The sequence below is a fragment of the Sebastes umbrosus genome, chromosome 16, assembly GCF_015220745.1.
Source record: "Sebastes umbrosus isolate fSebUmb1 chromosome 16, fSebUmb1.pri, whole genome shotgun sequence".
Taxonomy (NCBI): domain Eukaryota; kingdom Metazoa; phylum Chordata; class Actinopteri; order Perciformes; family Sebastidae; genus Sebastes; species Sebastes umbrosus.
The window spans coordinates 17,412,421-17,430,421 of record NC_051284.1 but is presented as its reverse complement, the minus strand read 5'-3'; the positions used below and the strand labels follow the sequence as shown (position 1 = coordinate 17,430,421).

Below are 18,001 nucleotides of genomic sequence, written 5' to 3'. Positions count from 1 at the left end.
ATTGTGGTTTTAGCTGACGTGTGTCGTCTCACTGTTTTGAGCGATGCTCGTTCAGGTATATTTAGAGCGAGCAAGCGCGAGCCCGACGCTGACTTTTGTTGATTTCACGGCCACAGGTGTCGCTGTTAAGAAGCATTTCTGAAAGTGACAAATAGTCCCTTTAAGTGTTAACCTGAAGGGGAACTGGAGGGTGGGTGCTACTCTTCCGTGCCGCCGTCGGTCGGGACATTGTTATCAGCTGCTATCTAGCCAGTGGAGCACTCTCACATGCACGAACATGCACTAAAAAGGCAAGCACGGCCGGCCCAGCTATGTCAACAAAGCACAGAGAAGCTCAGATTACAACACATACACAGGGAAAGTGACTTCATTCTCTGCTCAGGTAGACATTACTCCTCTATATCTTTACATAGCAAATAGTTGTTTGCTGCTATATTAATGCTCTGGATATTGTATAGAGAACCTTTCATGTGCAATAATAATAGTTGAAATAAGAGTAAAACTTATTATGATCATGTAGAAGTTACAGGTTCTGAGTTTGAAATTCTCACACTCTGATAAGCATCTCTGGTTTAATTTTTTGCCTAAGTAGAACAAATTCCTGCCATTAACTCAGCGACAGAACACTTTGTCTTTTTACATCAATGAATGAAGATTCCTATTTTCTGTGTGCCTCTCACAAGGTGGCATGGCGCATTGATGATATTTTATTAAAAGACTGTGACATTTGGTACACCACATTTGGAACCACGCTGCTTAACATACTACGTGCTCCCATTATGTCAAATGATGTAGCAACTTGTTTGTTGTCCCTGCAAAAGTAAATAAGTAAGCAGTAGTGCCATGTGCTGCCCTAAATCCAACTGATTTCAATCTTGACAACAGCCCGCAGCGCTTGTCTAACTTCTTGTTGTGTCTGTCCCTCTGCGCAGGCAATCAGAGTACGGTGGCGCGGTGTTTGGGGGCTGGGCCAGGATGGCTCAAACAATCACCGCTTTTTCCATAGTAGAGGTTGCCAAGCCAAATATTGGAGAGAGCTGGCCGGCCCGTGTGCGAGCCGATGTCACAGTAAACCTCAATGTACAAGATCATATCAAGCATGAGTGGGAAGGTAAGAGCATGTGTGTCTGTCCATCATTGGTAGATCATTTTAAGTCAATAGTGTATTTTAATCACTTTTTATATTTGTCTGTCCACAATATATTATGCCAATTTAGCTATTCTGCATATTCTATTTTTTTATTTTTTTACCCCCAAAGGATAATGGGATGAAAAAATGAACACATCCTCACATCCTCATACACCTTATGACTAGGGCTGTCAAAGTAAACGCAAATTTGTTTTAATATGTCTTACTAGCTTGTCGCAAAGGAGGCTAAATAATGCTCCAAGCTTGCGCTAAATTTTGGCGAGAAGAATTGTCATGGTCATTTTCAAAGGGGTCCCTTGACCTCTGACCTCAAGACTTGGTACCCACAAGTCGCCCCTTTACAGAAATGCCCACTTTATGATAATCACATGCTGTTTGGGGCAAGTCATAGTCAAGTCAGCACATTGACAGCTGTTGTTGCCTCTTGGGCTTGAGTTTGCCATGTTATGATGACAATGATAATATTTTATTATGCTAAATTTGGGTTTTTGGACACTATTTGTCATTGTTTTATGTTGTTAATTGATTTCCAATAATACATATATACATACATTTGTATAAAGCAAGCACATTTGCCCACTCCCTTGTTGATAATAGTATTAAATACTTGACAAATCTACCTTTTAAGGTACATTATGAAGAGATAAAAAATGTGTGATTAATTTGCAATTAATCACATTTAACTATGGACAATCATGCGATTAATCACGATTAAATATTTGAATCGATTGAAAGCCCTACTTATGACTATTATACATCATTGCCCTGCCCTTTCATTTTGCCTTGCAACACCTTTTCTTTTCCTCTATTTTCTCTTGTTGTGTCTTCTCTGTCCTAGTAAGCGGTTTATAACCTCCATAAAGTCTTCCCTCACCACTCACTCTATTCCATCCCACTGGGCCTTGACTTATGACCCCTTTCCTCACGTCTCTGTGAAGACATGCTATTTGTGTGTAGCCTCTTCCACTGAACTTCTTTGTTTTATTTTCCGATCGTTTTTCTCCCCATCTCTCTGTGTGGCTGATAGGGACGCTGTAGATAATGTTAACAGTAGCTTGTCAGCCTTGAACGACATTGATTCACTGAGAACATAGAAAACACCATGAAGCCTTCGGCAAGTCGACTGCTATAGCTCTCCAGAGAAAGATATAGTTACTCACCAATGGTGTATTGCGCTAATTAATGTAGAAAATAAATGTGTTCTTTCAGTGGTCAAATTCTGTAGAAGTAATGGAATGATCGCTGGATTTAAAAAAAAAGTCTAATATATCTGAAATTGATGTCTTCACTTTCTTTATAACCACTTTTATGGTTTCACTTTTTTTCTTGTAATTCAGTGGACGTATGAAGTATAACTTCCTTCCATCCACTAGCTCTTCCCCCATCGCATAATTAGAGCTTCATGTTTAAAAGATCAGGCAAATGCTGACAGGGTGGTTTCTCTCGCATCTCCAAACTCCCCCACACTACTACTCTGTCTCACTCCCCCATCACTTCCCTTTCTCTCTTTCCTCTCTGTCTCTAAAACCCTTGTTTTCCCCTCCCTCTCTCTCTCTCTCTAACCCCTCTCTCCATCCTGTTTCGCTTTAGGGCTGCGGAAGCACGATGTTTGCTTTCTGGTCACGGTGCGGCCCAACCTGCCCTACGGCACGCGCTTCGACCGGCGCCAGGCCTTTGTGGAGCAGACTGGCCTAGCGTACGTGAGAGGCTGCGAGGTGCAGGGCATGCTGGATGACAAGGGACGCGTCATTGAGGAAGGTATGCTCATATGTGCTCCTGCCTGCACACACACACACACACACACACACACACACACACCAGTGATACATGACATCCATCCACCCATCAGACCTCCTATATCCCCGCCGACAGATCCTCGGGAGAGGGTCAGACTGGTGTTGTCATGGTGACAGTCACAGTGAGACCTGACCTTTTCACATTAACATTCCATTAACCTGAGGTCGACAACAACACCTGAGAGCTTTGGGCCCTGCCCCCTGCTCTCTTTATTTGATTTAACTGAAGAGCTGCATTGGCTATATCTGGATAGCTTCTGTAACAGAACACTGAGTGTGCTTGTCCTGCAGAATACAGTAATGTGTCATATAGGAAACACTCACCTCTATCTCTGTATCTCTGAAACAAGGTTTAGAGAGGCGAAATGCTACTATGACGAACCTACGATAAACTGCGACTTTCTTGACTTGCAAAATTATCTTTTTAAATTGACAAGCATCATATGTGTGATTCATGGCGCAATTCAAATGGGGTCAAAAAATAAATAAAATGTCTCTCACCGTTAACTACCGTTCATAGTTTTTCCGAAATAAAGTCTCATAGGGTCCACCGGAAGGGGTGGAATTCGCCTTTCTATTGCCGGCAACAATGCGTCCTAGCATTATTTGAGCACAGCATGGAATTCCATCTGTAAGCTACCATATCTCAATAACAAAAGCCTTGAAATGTGCTGCCATCAAATATAATACTCAGGGAGTCTGTTTTGTGTGTGTGTGTGTGTCCACACGGGAGGAATCCCCCCCCAGATCAAATTCAAATCTCTGGTCTTTCCTGCAAAGTAAAATATGTTTATACAGTAACACGATCTCGTCTGTTTACCGTGTCGTGTTCTATCCCATAGCCCAAAGCAGTCCCTCTGTTGGTGTGGTTGGTTCACCTAGGCTAGCCTGCAGCCCTGCTATTCTAAGTGTTTGTCTTTTCCCCTGTCGGAACATGTGTCCAATGCACTGACGCACCCTTTCCCCTATCCTCTCTCATCTGTTTGGATTAAATATGCAGAGGGCAGGGCTTTCTAAATAGACATGCTGGTAGGGAACATGCCCTGCCAGTGTCGGCTTGGTTAAACTTTCAGATCCCCGACGGGGCTAAGTGGTACTCTAGGTAACTGGGTGGTGGGGTGAGACATAAACCACTGGGCACTTGGTGAAGGTGAGACGCAAGCTGAGAGGTGCACATACTGTCTTATAAAAACCGTTATTGCAGCTCAAATACTGAATATTTTGGAAAATATGACGTAGAGCTACAGCGATTAATCGATAAGTTGACCGACAGGACAAATAATCGCCAACTATTTTGATAATCGATTAATCGTTAGAGGAATTTTTCATGCAAAAATGGCAGAAAATGCTGTTTTCAGCCCCTCAAATATGGAGATTTCCTGCTTTCTCTGTTATATATCATATTAAACTGAATGTTTTTGGGTTTTGGACTGACAAAACAAGACATTTAAAAACATCAACTTGGACTTTGAGAAACTGGGATGGACATTTCTCTCTATTCTTTGACAATTTATAGACCAAACAATTAATCAACTAATCTAGAAAATAATTAGCAGATTAATCAGTATTGAAAATAATCGTTGGTTGCAGCCCTAATATGACGTTACAAATGTACAAAATTTATGCGAGTTAAATGAACAAATGCATCTCCGTTCTCTAATCTAATCTAAATGTGTATTGATCTAATCCAACCTTTTAATAACTGACAGTTGAATACAGTGCTCACACACTTTGGTCCAGCTGTCTACATTGTTATCCCATGGTGTTAAGGGTGTAGTTTCCACTCTTAAGCTATCACCACACTGATTTTAGTAAAGGGGATATGATGACCCCCACATAGCTGCACGCAGAACAGACATACACATAGATGTGCACACACACACACATACATCAGAGGGCCAACAGGATTGAGTTTCGCTCTCCTGCTCTGTGCCCTGCAGCTCCATACAAGAATCTATTTAGACATCTGTGAAAGCTGCACTTGCTGCACCACACAGGCCCCCTGTGGGAGTAAGCCTAAAGCCGGTGGCCTGTCAGTCAAGCGTGTATGTAATTCCTGTTCCTTAGGGGTGATAGTACTGTAGCAAGGCAAGCCAGGGTGAGCCCTTTTTAAAGGGTTTCCTTTTAGGATAGGATGAAAGTTGTTATTGAAATCATGGTTTTTAGAATTAGCTGATGAGATTCATTTTTAATATTTAATGTGTCCTTCTAAAGCTTTGCTCTGCCATTTTATGTTAGTTTGATTTTTACTGTCCTAGCCTACATTAAGGGTTCTTCTTTACATTGTATAACATTTTTTGTAACAGTGATTTGAAAAAAATGCCATCAAAATTTAGATTTGATATTTATCATTTATCACTAACGGTTATTATTACTCTCCCCAACCACTCTGGTTTAGGACCTGACCCAAAGCCTAAGCTGCGAGGAGACGCCAGAACATTCCGTGTATGGCTGGACCCGAACCAGTATCAACAGGACATGACCAGCAGTATTCAGAGTGGCACCGAAGACCCATATGAGACTTTCAACGTCATCATGAGGCGCAAACCCAAGGAGAACAATTTCAAGGTTTGGACTATACACTGAAGCACACAGATCAGCCCTCGTTGTACATTGCATTTGAGTACTTTATCTTCAGACCTTGAGCTCTGGTCCTACCAACACCACCCCAGAGTGATGTATCGTACATATTATACTCTCTTGGGTGTTGTAGCCGTAAGGTTGGGGCCAGGGCAACTCTGAGATTACCACCCACTCAAGGCACTTGACACTTCTCACTGGATATTCATGTGATATGCACCCCTACCTTCCTCTCACCTTTAAGAATCCCCCTGTGGCTGCAAGCCAACATTGTATAGTATTCTCCGCATGCTTTCCTACAGAAAGCATAACCATGTTATGTTGTCAGTGTAAAATACAAGTGTCTGCAGCAGAACCCTGCTGGTAAAGGTTAAGAGAGGTAAATCTATGTTGATATTTCCTCAGATATTAAAGTTTTTCATCAGGTCATAGTAAAGTTATCCATGCAAGGGTGTGAAACTTTTGTTAAATATCCCATCTGTCTTGTGTTGTTTTGCTCCATTTTGTTCCCTTTTTTTTTTTTTTTAGAATGTTAATCGTGCATAAAACCCTTTTGCTGTTTATCACATCCTTTTATATGAGAGCTTCTCATTACGGCTTTGTCAAATCTGCTATTTCTACTTCCGCACACCCATTTCTGTCTTTCACAGCCGGAGCCATGACAGATGATTTTGAAGTGTTTCCTTTTTTATGAATTTGAAAAGAGCAGGAACTAATGGGTATTCAAGAAACATTCTTCTCCATCTTTGATGTGTAACATAGATAAAAGCAAACACATTCCCCCCCCCGGTGTTTGATGCTCAGGGTATTAGACAGTTTGCAGTTCATTAAAATATAATTGACAGACATACAAATTACCTGCTGTCCCATCAGCCCACCACAAAGCTATTCTTATCCAGCTAAACCACCTCTTCTGGGATGGTTGTCTGTTGTCTGACGCGCCTCATTGCTCACATTTCTCTGGCTCTACTTTTTTAGGCAGTGCTAGAGACCATCAGAAACCTGATGAACACAGAGTGTGTTGTCCCTGACTGGCTTCACGACATCATCCTTGGCTATGGCGACCCGGGCAGTGCCCACTACTCCAAAATGCCTAATCAGATCTCCACGTTGGACTTCAACGACACCTTTCTGTCCCTGGACCATTTACGTTCGTGTTTCCCCGGTTACACCATAAAGGTCACCGAGGAGGACCCTGAGCTGCAAGTCTTCCCTTTCAGGTGAAAGTCAAAGATCCAATAATCAAATGATAAAGAGAGGTTTTGTTGAGGTTGATTTACCTTTATCAAAGTAAATATATTGACTAACGCTGTCAATCAATTAAAATATTTAATCGCATGATGGTCCATAGCTAATCGCGATTAATCACACATTTTTATGTGTTCAATATGTACCTTAAAGGGAGATTCGTCAAGTATTTAATACTGTTAACAACATGGGAGTGGGCAAATATGCTTGCTTTATGCAAATGTATGTATATATTTATTATTGGAATTATTATTATTAGCCCGCTACAACCTAAAAATTGCAAGTTGCATTAATGCGTTAAAGAAATTAGTGGTGTTAAAAAACGAATTTGTGTTAACGCGTTATTACTGCATTAACGTTGACAGCCCTATTCTAGACATTCATATTTTATTTACTTGCTGTTTTATAATTTTACCACTAGTTACACTTGATAATATATACATATCACATTATATTATTATATTATATTAATCAATCTTCCTTTTGCTTTTCCAGAATCAAGTTTCCCATCTCAAACAAAGCAGACAAAGGGAAGAAGAGAAAGGTTGAGGAAGAAGTGGAAGACAAAGACAAAGAGGAAGACATGACCATGATCGTTGAGCCCTACGTCACCCCCAACCGTGGGCCATATCCCTACAACCAGCCCAAACGGTGAGAGGTCACGGCCAAGACTCAGGCCTTCCTGTTAACGAGATTAGGGGTCAATAGGTTCTTCAGTGTTTGGTTAAACCTTGACTTCTCTCTGAGGTCAGTGCACTGAGCATACCTTAAGTCTCTAACCTCCATCCAAAACATATTTTCAGTATAAAACAGAAAAGAGGCTTATTATATGTCCCCTACTCTGGCCCTGACTATTTAGATCTGTTTGTCCGTGCCTGACTCAATGGTATCTGCTCCTACTTGTTCGCCATGTAATGTCGGGGTGCTATTTTGGTTGTTGTTATGCCTACAATTATGGATGGAAATTTTTTTTATGCAATTAAAGGTGAACAGAAAAGGCTTTAATATGCCTGTGCTAATTATAACACCACAAAATAATTGCCCTTCATGAAAATTTAAGATTCATCTGGTGGTGTTTTAGCATCTCCAGTTTGCACTTTGATATTTAAATCTTGATAGCAACAACATGTCCATGGGGAAGCCCCGACTTAACAATCTTTAAAGATGGTCTCAAAAAACATCACAAAAAAGTGTCATTAAGCATCTCTTTTAAAAAATGTGTTTATGCTGTCAAGGCTATTCAGTATATCCAACTAATTACATGATTTATTAATATCAGCAATGTACATATTTTACAGGAACACAATTCAGTTCACTCCGACTCAGATTGAAGCCATTCGAGCCGGGATGCAGCCAGGACTCACCATGGTAAGGACTTTGTATTTCGTGTTTTATTGTATACGTTTCTCAAGACTGAATGGAAGCCACCCAAAGAAAATCTGCAAGATGTAAATGATCTATTTGACATATAAATTTCACCATTTCAATAGACTCCAACAAATTAAAAGTATAAGCATGAGTAGTAATCATGGTTATTACACGGCTTTGTTGAATTCTCAATTCTGATTGATCAATCACGGCATTCTACAGTCTGTTATTTATGAGCCGACCGTTGCTATGTATAACAGACCGTTGCTATGGACGCATCTCTGATCTCGGACTCTGGAGGACCATTTTTTGTGTCAAATTATTGATTTCTTAAGTAACTAGCCGTGTAATAAGAGGGATAATGTATAGCGAGCCGGTCATTGTTATGAAATAAACCCTGACAGGGGGATGCAGGATGCGAAGCGGAGGGGTTTATTTCACAGCAACGACCTGCTCGCTGCTGTATATTATCCCTTATGTATATACTTGTTTTATTTTTCTTTGGAAGATTAAGTTGATAGCACTAACGCCACACAAAACCTAATGTTTCATTTAGTTTATGGTTTCTAACTTTATTCTATAGGTAACAGAATAAGTGAAAGTTTATAGCAGTGGACTTAATTAGGAAGACGAGCTATGTGAACCCCTCCCTATAAAATCATCATGCATATCCAGGAGTGTGATGCTGTCTGGGTAAAACCTCTAGTCAGTCCAGTGAGTGCTGGTACTGCAGATGCGTACTGTTCCAGCTCGCTGGTATTAAGCCAAAGATTTGCAACTATTAATCCTAGTGATGTACACTAAGGGAATTCCCTCACCAGTAAATATGCTGTTGTTTGGTGTCCCTATCTCCCTCACTCATGTAGAGTGATGACAGATTTCCCTGAACCCTTCTCTGTGATTTTGGCATTGAAAATGAAATAGTCAACCACACATACAATAACAAATGTTACAGCTACAGATACACCCAGTCCATACGCACATCCACAGCTCTGTCATTCCAGCCTGCTGTTATTATCTGAAGAGAAATGTAACACACACTGTTTTGACAAAAGTGCTATTCTGATGTGGTGATTGGAAGCTGGCTCCGGGGTATGAGTTATATGGCAAGTAGGCTATCGGCAGAGTCGTAAAACAACTCTACATGCCCTTCTCCGCTCCTCTCCTCACCCTCTCTAACCTTCCTTCTTGGCATATGTCGTCAGCAGCCATAACGAACACACACGATCTCTCGGTCTGCCTGGCTTGGCTTTCATGTAGGGGAACCAAGGAGCTGATTAATTACTAATTAATGCAGCAATATCTTAATTGTGCTTACTATTTTTGCAGAAATGACTCACCTGAGATACCCACACCAAGACTAACCTGTTTCATGAATATTTATTTAGTAAATTAGATGCTATTCCCCCCGGTTAAGTAAATATGAGGCTCATTATCATGGTAACCTGTATACAGAGATGCAGTACTACTAACATTCAGATGAGTGCAAAGGCTTGACAAATACTTATGCCTCCTACAGCTTTTCTCCATTTTCAGTAGCTCTGTGTTTTTGCCCATCTGTGCAGTCACTGGGTCTTATTTTTGCCAGGCAACACCACAGCCTTGTTACATTGTATATGTGAGCACGGCTAACGATGAGGCACCAGCCTAGCCCGTTCTGACATGCCCATGGCCTAGCTGTCACAACCACTAGGGTGTCTCCAAGGCAAAGCGCCTTTGCACTGTGACCCAACTTCTGATGCTTCTCTCTGTTAAAAAATTTCATTTCTTTCTTCCCACCCCCCTTCTTCACTTCCTGCTGTGTCTTCCAGGTTGTTGGACCACCTGGTACTGGAAAGACAGATGTTGCTGTTCAGATCATCTCAAACCTCTATCACAACTTTCCTGAGCAGAGGACGCTCATAGTCACACACTCCAACCAGGTTAACCCTCCACACACACACACACCCAGCACAGCTACACCCGAACAGGCTCAGCACGTCTCTGATCTCTGAAAAGTTTCTCCAACACCCTGCTCCAAAAACTGTGAAGCTGTCTGGAGAATTTAGAGCTTGTACTCAGAACTGCCCATTAATCAGGCAATAGATTTTAATTTTTCCTCTATGGTTTGAATATAACTAAGCTCCCCTGTGACCCGGTCTTCTCCCCTCAGTATTTAATCACAAAGTAATCTGCTCTTATTTTACACCAGTAGAAGCTTGCCAAAAGAAATCTTGGCCACAAGAAGCATAGCTGGATATAATGATGAAAACATTATCCTCATGCAATAGTCCCCCCTTCCATTTATATTTCTTATACAGGAACAGACACTTACTTCATAGCATGATAAATACCCCATATATATTACAAACAACACTGTAAGAAATGGATCAAATTAATAGAGACTGAAAAAGACACAAAGTCAAAACAGGTTCATATGTACAAGTACTGTTGATAGATGAGAAAATACACACACGCTATATAAATGCAAGTCCATTTACCATTTACCATTCTACACCAGGCTCTGAACCAGCTGTTTGAAAAGATCATGGCTCTAGACATCGACGAGCGCCACCTCCTGCGTCTGGGCCACGGAGAAGAGGAGCTGGAGACGGAGAAGGACTTCAGCAGGTGAGGACAGCAGGACACACACAGTAGATGCACCTAAACAAACAGAAATGCACACGTGGAAATTGAGACAACTTGAATTCGCACATGCATGTGTGGAAGTGCATTCAACAAATGGTTACAGACTTAGTGCATATACGCTGCAGAGGCAACCCTTACAGTTTGATCAAAGCAGACAACACACAATGCATATGTACACAAAAGCAGCCCAGCTGCTCACATACATAATTAGTGTGAGCCAACACACTGACAGGGCTACTCGATACTCCCATATGCCAGGCCATGGACCAGGTTTATCTTCATTAGGCATTGCTGGCCTCTCAGGCCTTTCCACTAGTGTAAGGGATCCCTCCCTACAGTCCTGCACTCAGAGGCACTTCCTGTCTGATTAACCCTCTCATCACTGCTCTGAACCACAAGAACTGACCTTGTACTCACTCGTAGTAGGAGGATGGCCACAAGCCGCGTAGAGAGACATCGGTAGATTCATCGTGATCACTATTTTAGAAAAGTTTTTCCAGGGTTGGCTAAAAGTCATACATAATTATACATTTCCAAAACAATTTAGGTCGGTGGAATTTGCTTTCAGTACAGCGTGGTGGGTAAGCTCAAACTACAGTGTCAGTAACATCAAAACATAGACATCAACATCACATTAGACACATAACTAACACAACAGACATTATTCACATATTACCACAAGACTAGATTCACAGACAGTAGTTACAAGATTGATATAAAGGTTTTAAGTTCAGAACATCTGTCACCTGTCAGTACATCAATCCAAATACCACTATTATGACTCTGTAGTTACAGTTATGGCTGACGTTATCTACAATATTTCATGTAATGCCCAAATAGTTTTAATGTTAAACAAAACCTTTGGTTATGAAAAAATATCTAATTGCGATTATTTTGACTGATATTGCAATTTTTGATATGATTTGTGATATTAGAGGGTATGATTATTTTTTAAGTCATTATTCTCATTTTCATTGAAAAACATATTAAAATGATTATGGTGTGATATCAGCGGGGATCTGTACCAAACAAAGATGTTTTCTTAAGTCTGTAGAATATGATGTAGGACAGGACATCTCTGCAGCACAAAAATATTTAATTTAAAATGGTATTTTGACACACATATACCCTTTAACAAATACTGCGATTTCCTCCTCATCCTACAATTTGAAAATTACAGTAGGCCATATTGCGATTTCGAAAAAATTTCCATTAATTGTGCAGCCCTAATAGAGAAGTAGCTATATTAATGTCCTCATTTTCCAAGCTTGGGAATACATCAGGTCTTTTTAATGAATAATTCATTTGCAACAATAAGACTGAATAATTAAATGAATAAATACACAAATAAATAAATAATCACACGAATAAATACATTTCATTTCAGGTTTTTAAGACCTTTTATAACGTTTATTTAGCTCAGGTCAGGAGGGAGCCCTCTTAAATCTGTGGTGGGCGACAATACCTGACTGTGATTTAATAAAACCAACATATAATATTAACACTAGTTGTTTAAGAACTTTCTTTGTCTACACCCTAATGGACACATAAAACACACAGTGCTGCTTTTCTTCATATAGCGCAGGTGGTAGGGCCCAAAACAAATGGCCTCAGACAAGAACCACTAGAGTCCTGTTAAGGAAGCCCCAGTTGTTCCCAGCTCTCTCATCCACGTCTTTGTGTAAACTCCACTGTATCTCTCTGTGTGTGTGTGTGTGTGTGTGTTATGCCTTGAAGGATAGTGACTCAGTCCTTACTACTGAGACATAGTGAGATGGGAAAAGAGAAGTTTTGGGGGCAGCACACTTTTAGCACTCATGACCGACTTAAGAAAGACAAAATTATCTCAAGATACCCAACATATTTACAGTTCTACGTGACTGCTGCTATATTTAACACCATTATTAGATGAATCAGCCACAACCTTCTGTTTTTTTGCTAGCAAGGCTTTTTGGCCAGCTCCTGGATATAAATAGCTCAGTGTTATTGAATCCTAATTAAGTTTTTATGCCGTTACTATTTAAAGTTTCCTTATAGCCTACATTGTTAATTACCACCTTATCCATCTGTGGCACTGAGCAAATTACACCCTATTGCTCTTAGCAACACTTCCAGTGGAGGAAGGGAGTGGTGATGCATGTCGCTCATTTGCTATACTCTGTGTATGACTGCTGCTCACTGTGAGTGTATGACTGTAGTATGAATAGCAGTGTGCACATGGAACGTAGTCTGCTACATCCTTAAATTATGCAGCAACACCGACATAAAAGAGCTTTAGCTTGCAGCATTTAATATGTTCCCGCCTGCCTGGCTGCCTCATAACAACATGCAGACTCCACACTCCTTCCACCCCACTGACACCAGCGAGAGGAGAGAGCCAGAGAGTTTTAATTAACACTATATACGAGATGACAAAATGGAAGGCAGTGCTCCCCCAGAACGTCTAACAAAGGGAAAGCTACAGCACCATTAAGTAACAATGCCTCCCTGCATTTCATGGTGAATTTTGTGCTGTTTTTAATGAGACTGTAGAGTGCACGTTGGTTTCTGTATAGGGGAGATCTTCCAGAAATTCCAAGTTGTATGTTCAGTTGTGGACAGTCTATATTTGTGCCCTAGGTTCTAGGTAAAAAAAAAAATCATCTTTGTCAAGAAAATGCAATGATGCCACTTTGGCTCTGGTTGGAAATGACATGCAGCATCCTCATTCAGGTTCAAGCACTGCTGTTGTGTGCAAGTTTTATATTTATGGCATTTTACAAAAAAAAGAAATACAACCCTGTCGATGCTGTTGTCCACACCTGTGTATCTATTCTGGGTTTTCTGTCTCAGTGGCTGAATTTATTACAGGTCCGTCATCCTGGGAGGCAAGGTCATTCCCCATTTTTATTTAATTTTATTCAGGCCACACAGGCAGACCACTGTGACGGTCTTTGAGTCATCTGCTGACTGAGGATCTCTGCAGAGGGACTAAAAATAGAGTTCACCTCTAGTGTTATCCTGTGACCCCTCCCACTTCCTGCCTTCCTGCTTGTCTCGTTGCCACCTGATAATTGCTTTTAAGCAGTATTGTTTAGCTGCACAATATGATGCATGATGGAGCCTAAACAAACCTTGTGCACAGTTAAGGACGGTCATGGCCCTCTTTGAGCCTCTGTACTGTCATTGGGTTATATTTACAACATATTTTACTGTTAAATTACTGCATGTCCTCAGACGATCAGGGATTTCATCATCTGCTCGCACTCGCAACTCAACAATCCCATAATCAAGATTAACTCTGTTCTATTAATCCATACATGGACAGATCAGAGGCTTAATCCACAAATAGAAGAAACTTTATCCCACCTGTTTGTTATATGCAGTAGTTTGCCTGAGGTCTCTGTCTGGGTGCCACACCAGCATGTAGGTCGATGAACCTGGGTCATGACACCAGTTGTTTTGCGGTGAAGTTGATACTGGAGCACAGGAACAGACAGGAGTCAATCTGATCACTCAGTGCATCAGAAGTTTAATAATACAGTGTAACAGCACTAATAGAGTCGGTGTCTTTTTGAAATTAGACCATGATCTGATTATGCATTTAATTCTAGATACAGTCGATTGAACCTTAAACATGAATCATCTTGCATCTTTGTATCATTCTTAACAAATGTTTGTCCCTATACAAAAAGGTAAACAGATTAGATTGTTGACTTACTGTGCTGTGCTGTCTGTCTCCAGATATGGCCGAGTAAACTACGTCCTGGCCAGAAGACTGGAGCTCCTCAGAGAAGTGGGGAGGTTACAGGAGAGCTTGGATGTCCCGGGAGATGTTTCTTACACCTGTGAGACTGCTGGACACTTCTATCTCTACCAGGTGAGACTATAAATATGTGTGTGTATGTTAGGGGTGTCATGATTCTCTAAATCCACGATTCGATTTGATTTAAACATGCCATTGTTAGACTATGGAGTCTTGATTCGTAAATTGGTTCCATGCCCTCATTTACACTTTGAACAAAAAGAAGATCCACTGGATGGCAGGAGGGTACTTTACAACAATAGCTAAAGTTTCTCAGAGTTTTTGAGGCACACCTGAATGCACCATGACGTCCCAGTCCGTGCCTACATGCTTTACACTATGGCTAGCATAAACCTCGCTTTACTGTACAAACTGATATAGACACACAATCGATTTTAAGTGGAGATAGTGCGACCGCGGCTGAAAATTGCTAAACTGTAGTGTCCTGTAGGGTCTAAATCTTCTGCAGCCAACAAACTGTTGTTTTTCTGTCAACGACACGTTTGTTGCTTACATAACTCACGGGGAAGGCAAAATATCACCACACCGGTGACTTCAGGGAAGCGGGAGGATTTTCTCCGTCATCGGCCATGGTGTCGCTGCAGGCTACCGGTAAGATAGGCTGTGTCATCTTTTTTTCCTCAGACGCATGCAAGTAGGCAGGGGCGGTGAGAAAAAAAAAATACTGGCAGAATCACCGATCCTGCTTTTGATTTTGATGGTCTGAATCGGAAGCAAATTTCGACTGATTTCCGATTTAGAATCAAAATTATGACACCCTGGTGTATATGTTTCTGCAACATGCAGAGAAAGTGCAAGCTGTCAACCAATGTTGCATAGGCTATGCTTCTGATTTTGCACTGAGCATCAGTTCCTAAAGTGCATAATATTTCATCAAGCTAAAAGTGAGCACAATGCCCAAATAAAATTCCTAATTGCATACAGGTGTTAACAAAACAAACCTTGCAGAAGTCCAGATGTTTTTTGGAGTCAGCCACTCTCAGTCCTACTATTAAGCCTCTAAACATCCTTGAAATTTGTGTTTGGATATAACTATTGATTTTCAAAGAGAGAGAGAGAGTGTTAAGGGGATCCAGGAGATATTTTGCTGAATTAATTAGAATGGATTTCTACATTGTCTGTCCTCTTCCTCAGACATATCCGTGCCAATCAAACCCAGACATTATTAAAGTTTCCATTCCCCAGACTCTCTTTCTGCCTAGACTGCAAATACCCAGAAACAGTCTCAACCCTCGCTGTATATTCCTGTCACCTAATTATCGCTGTCCTCTCGGGCTGCAGGAGAAATGCCACTGCAGACAATTACTTGCTTGCATTGCCATGCTTCTTTAGGAGGGTTCTAAAATAGAAATTATAGACAGTTGTAACATAAAGAGTACGGCTTGTAACTGTCATCTTCAGTGTTATGGGGAGCTCAAGTTAATATCAACCTTTCATCATTTAAGTAGATTAAGGTTTAAGATTTAAGTATCTCATATAACATCACAACAGTAATGTGAGGCAGACTGTATACTGTAAAAGCACTGTAAAGATGCCAGTGACATAGTTTTTAGCATTGATCATAGCTCAAACTACATCCATTAGCAGATAGTTGTCTGGTGAATCCAACCCAAAGCAGATACTTGGATACCATGGCCGTTACCCGAGCTCTAGTGTCAAGAGTTCATGTGTGAAGATGTTCATACTGCCATTTTTTCACCATGCCAGAAATCTGTCAGTTGTCTCCCTCACACACCGCTGTGGTTTCCTCATTAATGTGATGTTGCGTGGAGACTGGATTCTCAACCCACACTTATTTTAGCTGTGTTTATTTTAGCTCTGAAAACGGGCTGACAGTGTAGTTCTGTAACATTTGAAGATGTAAATGTCAAGAAGTTGTTAGAGTAGTGAATCTGTGACCATGAGCAGACTACTCTGTCAGTTATCAATGATAACGATGCACATGTAGACATACTTAAGGTTTGATGATGGTCTTGATAGTCCATACAGACTTGCAATTAAGCTTACTCCTCTAGCAGACTCGTTAATGTTATCCTTAATGTTGTTTTTCATAGGGGTATTTATAGAACTAAGCTACCCCGCTGTTTGGTTGAAGCTGGTTTATTAAGTGCTCAGCAGGGGCACCTGTATACGACTGAGGCTATCTTTTCTCATTTGTTCATCTGTGCGTAATGTGTTTTTTGCTGTGGTCAAATAATTATAGAGAAAAATTACAGGCTGGGCAGAGCCATGCAGAACACCCACTGTGTGCTCATACAGCATTTTTTGTAGACTTTTTGTAGATTGGCATCAACTAAGTCAAGCCTCCTGCATACCAGAATGTACCTTAGAGAGTTTCTTTATGTAGTGGCTTAATCAAGCCGTTAATTAAAACTCTTGTTTAATTTTTGTCCAAATTTAAACACTACCGTGCTGCCAGTATGATTTTTCTGCCAGTATAATTTCAGTAGTGCCAGTCATGCATACCAACCAACTCCACCTTTCAGGCAATTAGAAAGAGACAAAAAGCTTGGCTCATTTCCGAAGTCCTGTTTGTATTTGTGTGATCACAAAAAACACACATATAACCCAAATTCATACAAGCCACAAGGATAATTGGGAACCAGTGTTCATTTTGGCAGCTGTTTTAGATTTAGTCTTAGTCTACATAGTTTTAGTCAACGACAACTCAAAACTTTTAGTCACCGAAAAGTCATTACAATATTAGTCAACTTTTCGTCATTACTTTTGTCAAAATGTTTTCTCTCTTAATTTTGTCAGCATTTTTTAAAATGTATTTAGTCTTAGTCTTGTGTCAAATGTCCTTTTTCAGTCATCAGATTATATTGAACATTTCAGTCAAGCTAGTCTAGCCCAACCAATACTTTTGGTCAAACTTATTTCACATAAGATTTTATCTTATCATTATCTGATGAAAAATACAGGTTGAATGATTAAGAATGCAGCTTTGCAGTTACTCTGAGTCCTCCTGACTGTGCTCATTAGTGTTGCCTGGTTACGGTTCAGTTACACCCACCGGTCCATTATGAGAGCCAATCCACACTGCCCAACATGCAAAACATGCGTTAACCGCCCAAACCTGACCTGACCCACAAATCCGCGACTGAGGTCTAAGACAAGAGAGGTACTGAGCTTCCCTGCCACAGTGTGGTGCGTTTGTGTGTGTTTGAGACAGAGAGAGGGGAAGAGAAGGTAGAAGGTGACGGAAATAAAGAGAGATTTTGGTAATTTTTTTATTTTTCAAACTACATTTTAGTCTTTCCACAACAATATTACATATTTGATATCGTCACCGTTAGTGTAGTGCCGTCGCGTTTTGTCTCATCTTAAAAAAAAAAAAATGCCGTTGATGAACATATTTCATACAATAGTTTTCGTTAACAAAATAAACACTGGTGGGAACCTCTAGCATACACTAACAGACTA

At 40.7% G+C, this 18,001-nt stretch overlaps 1 protein-coding gene across 1 annotated transcript in view; it reads left to right on the top strand.

Moving 5' to 3' along the window:
- aqr (aquarius intron-binding spliceosomal factor) overlaps positions 1 to 18,001 on the top strand; it is a 57,905-nt gene that overhangs the window by 16,335 nt on the left and 23,569 nt on the right. The window contains exons 18-26 of the mRNA XM_037746185.1: positions 933 to 1,111; positions 2,741 to 2,908; positions 5,345 to 5,514; positions 6,505 to 6,746; positions 7,270 to 7,425; positions 8,073 to 8,142; positions 9,954 to 10,064; positions 10,643 to 10,752; positions 14,494 to 14,629. Of these exons, the coding sequence (XP_037602113.1) occupies positions 933 to 1,111; positions 2,741 to 2,908; positions 5,345 to 5,514; positions 6,505 to 6,746; positions 7,270 to 7,425; positions 8,073 to 8,142; positions 9,954 to 10,064; positions 10,643 to 10,752; positions 14,494 to 14,629 (1,342 nt within the window). The remainder of the gene's footprint in view (positions 1 to 932; positions 1,112 to 2,740; positions 2,909 to 5,344; positions 5,515 to 6,504; positions 6,747 to 7,269; positions 7,426 to 8,072; positions 8,143 to 9,953; positions 10,065 to 10,642; positions 10,753 to 14,493; positions 14,630 to 18,001) is intronic.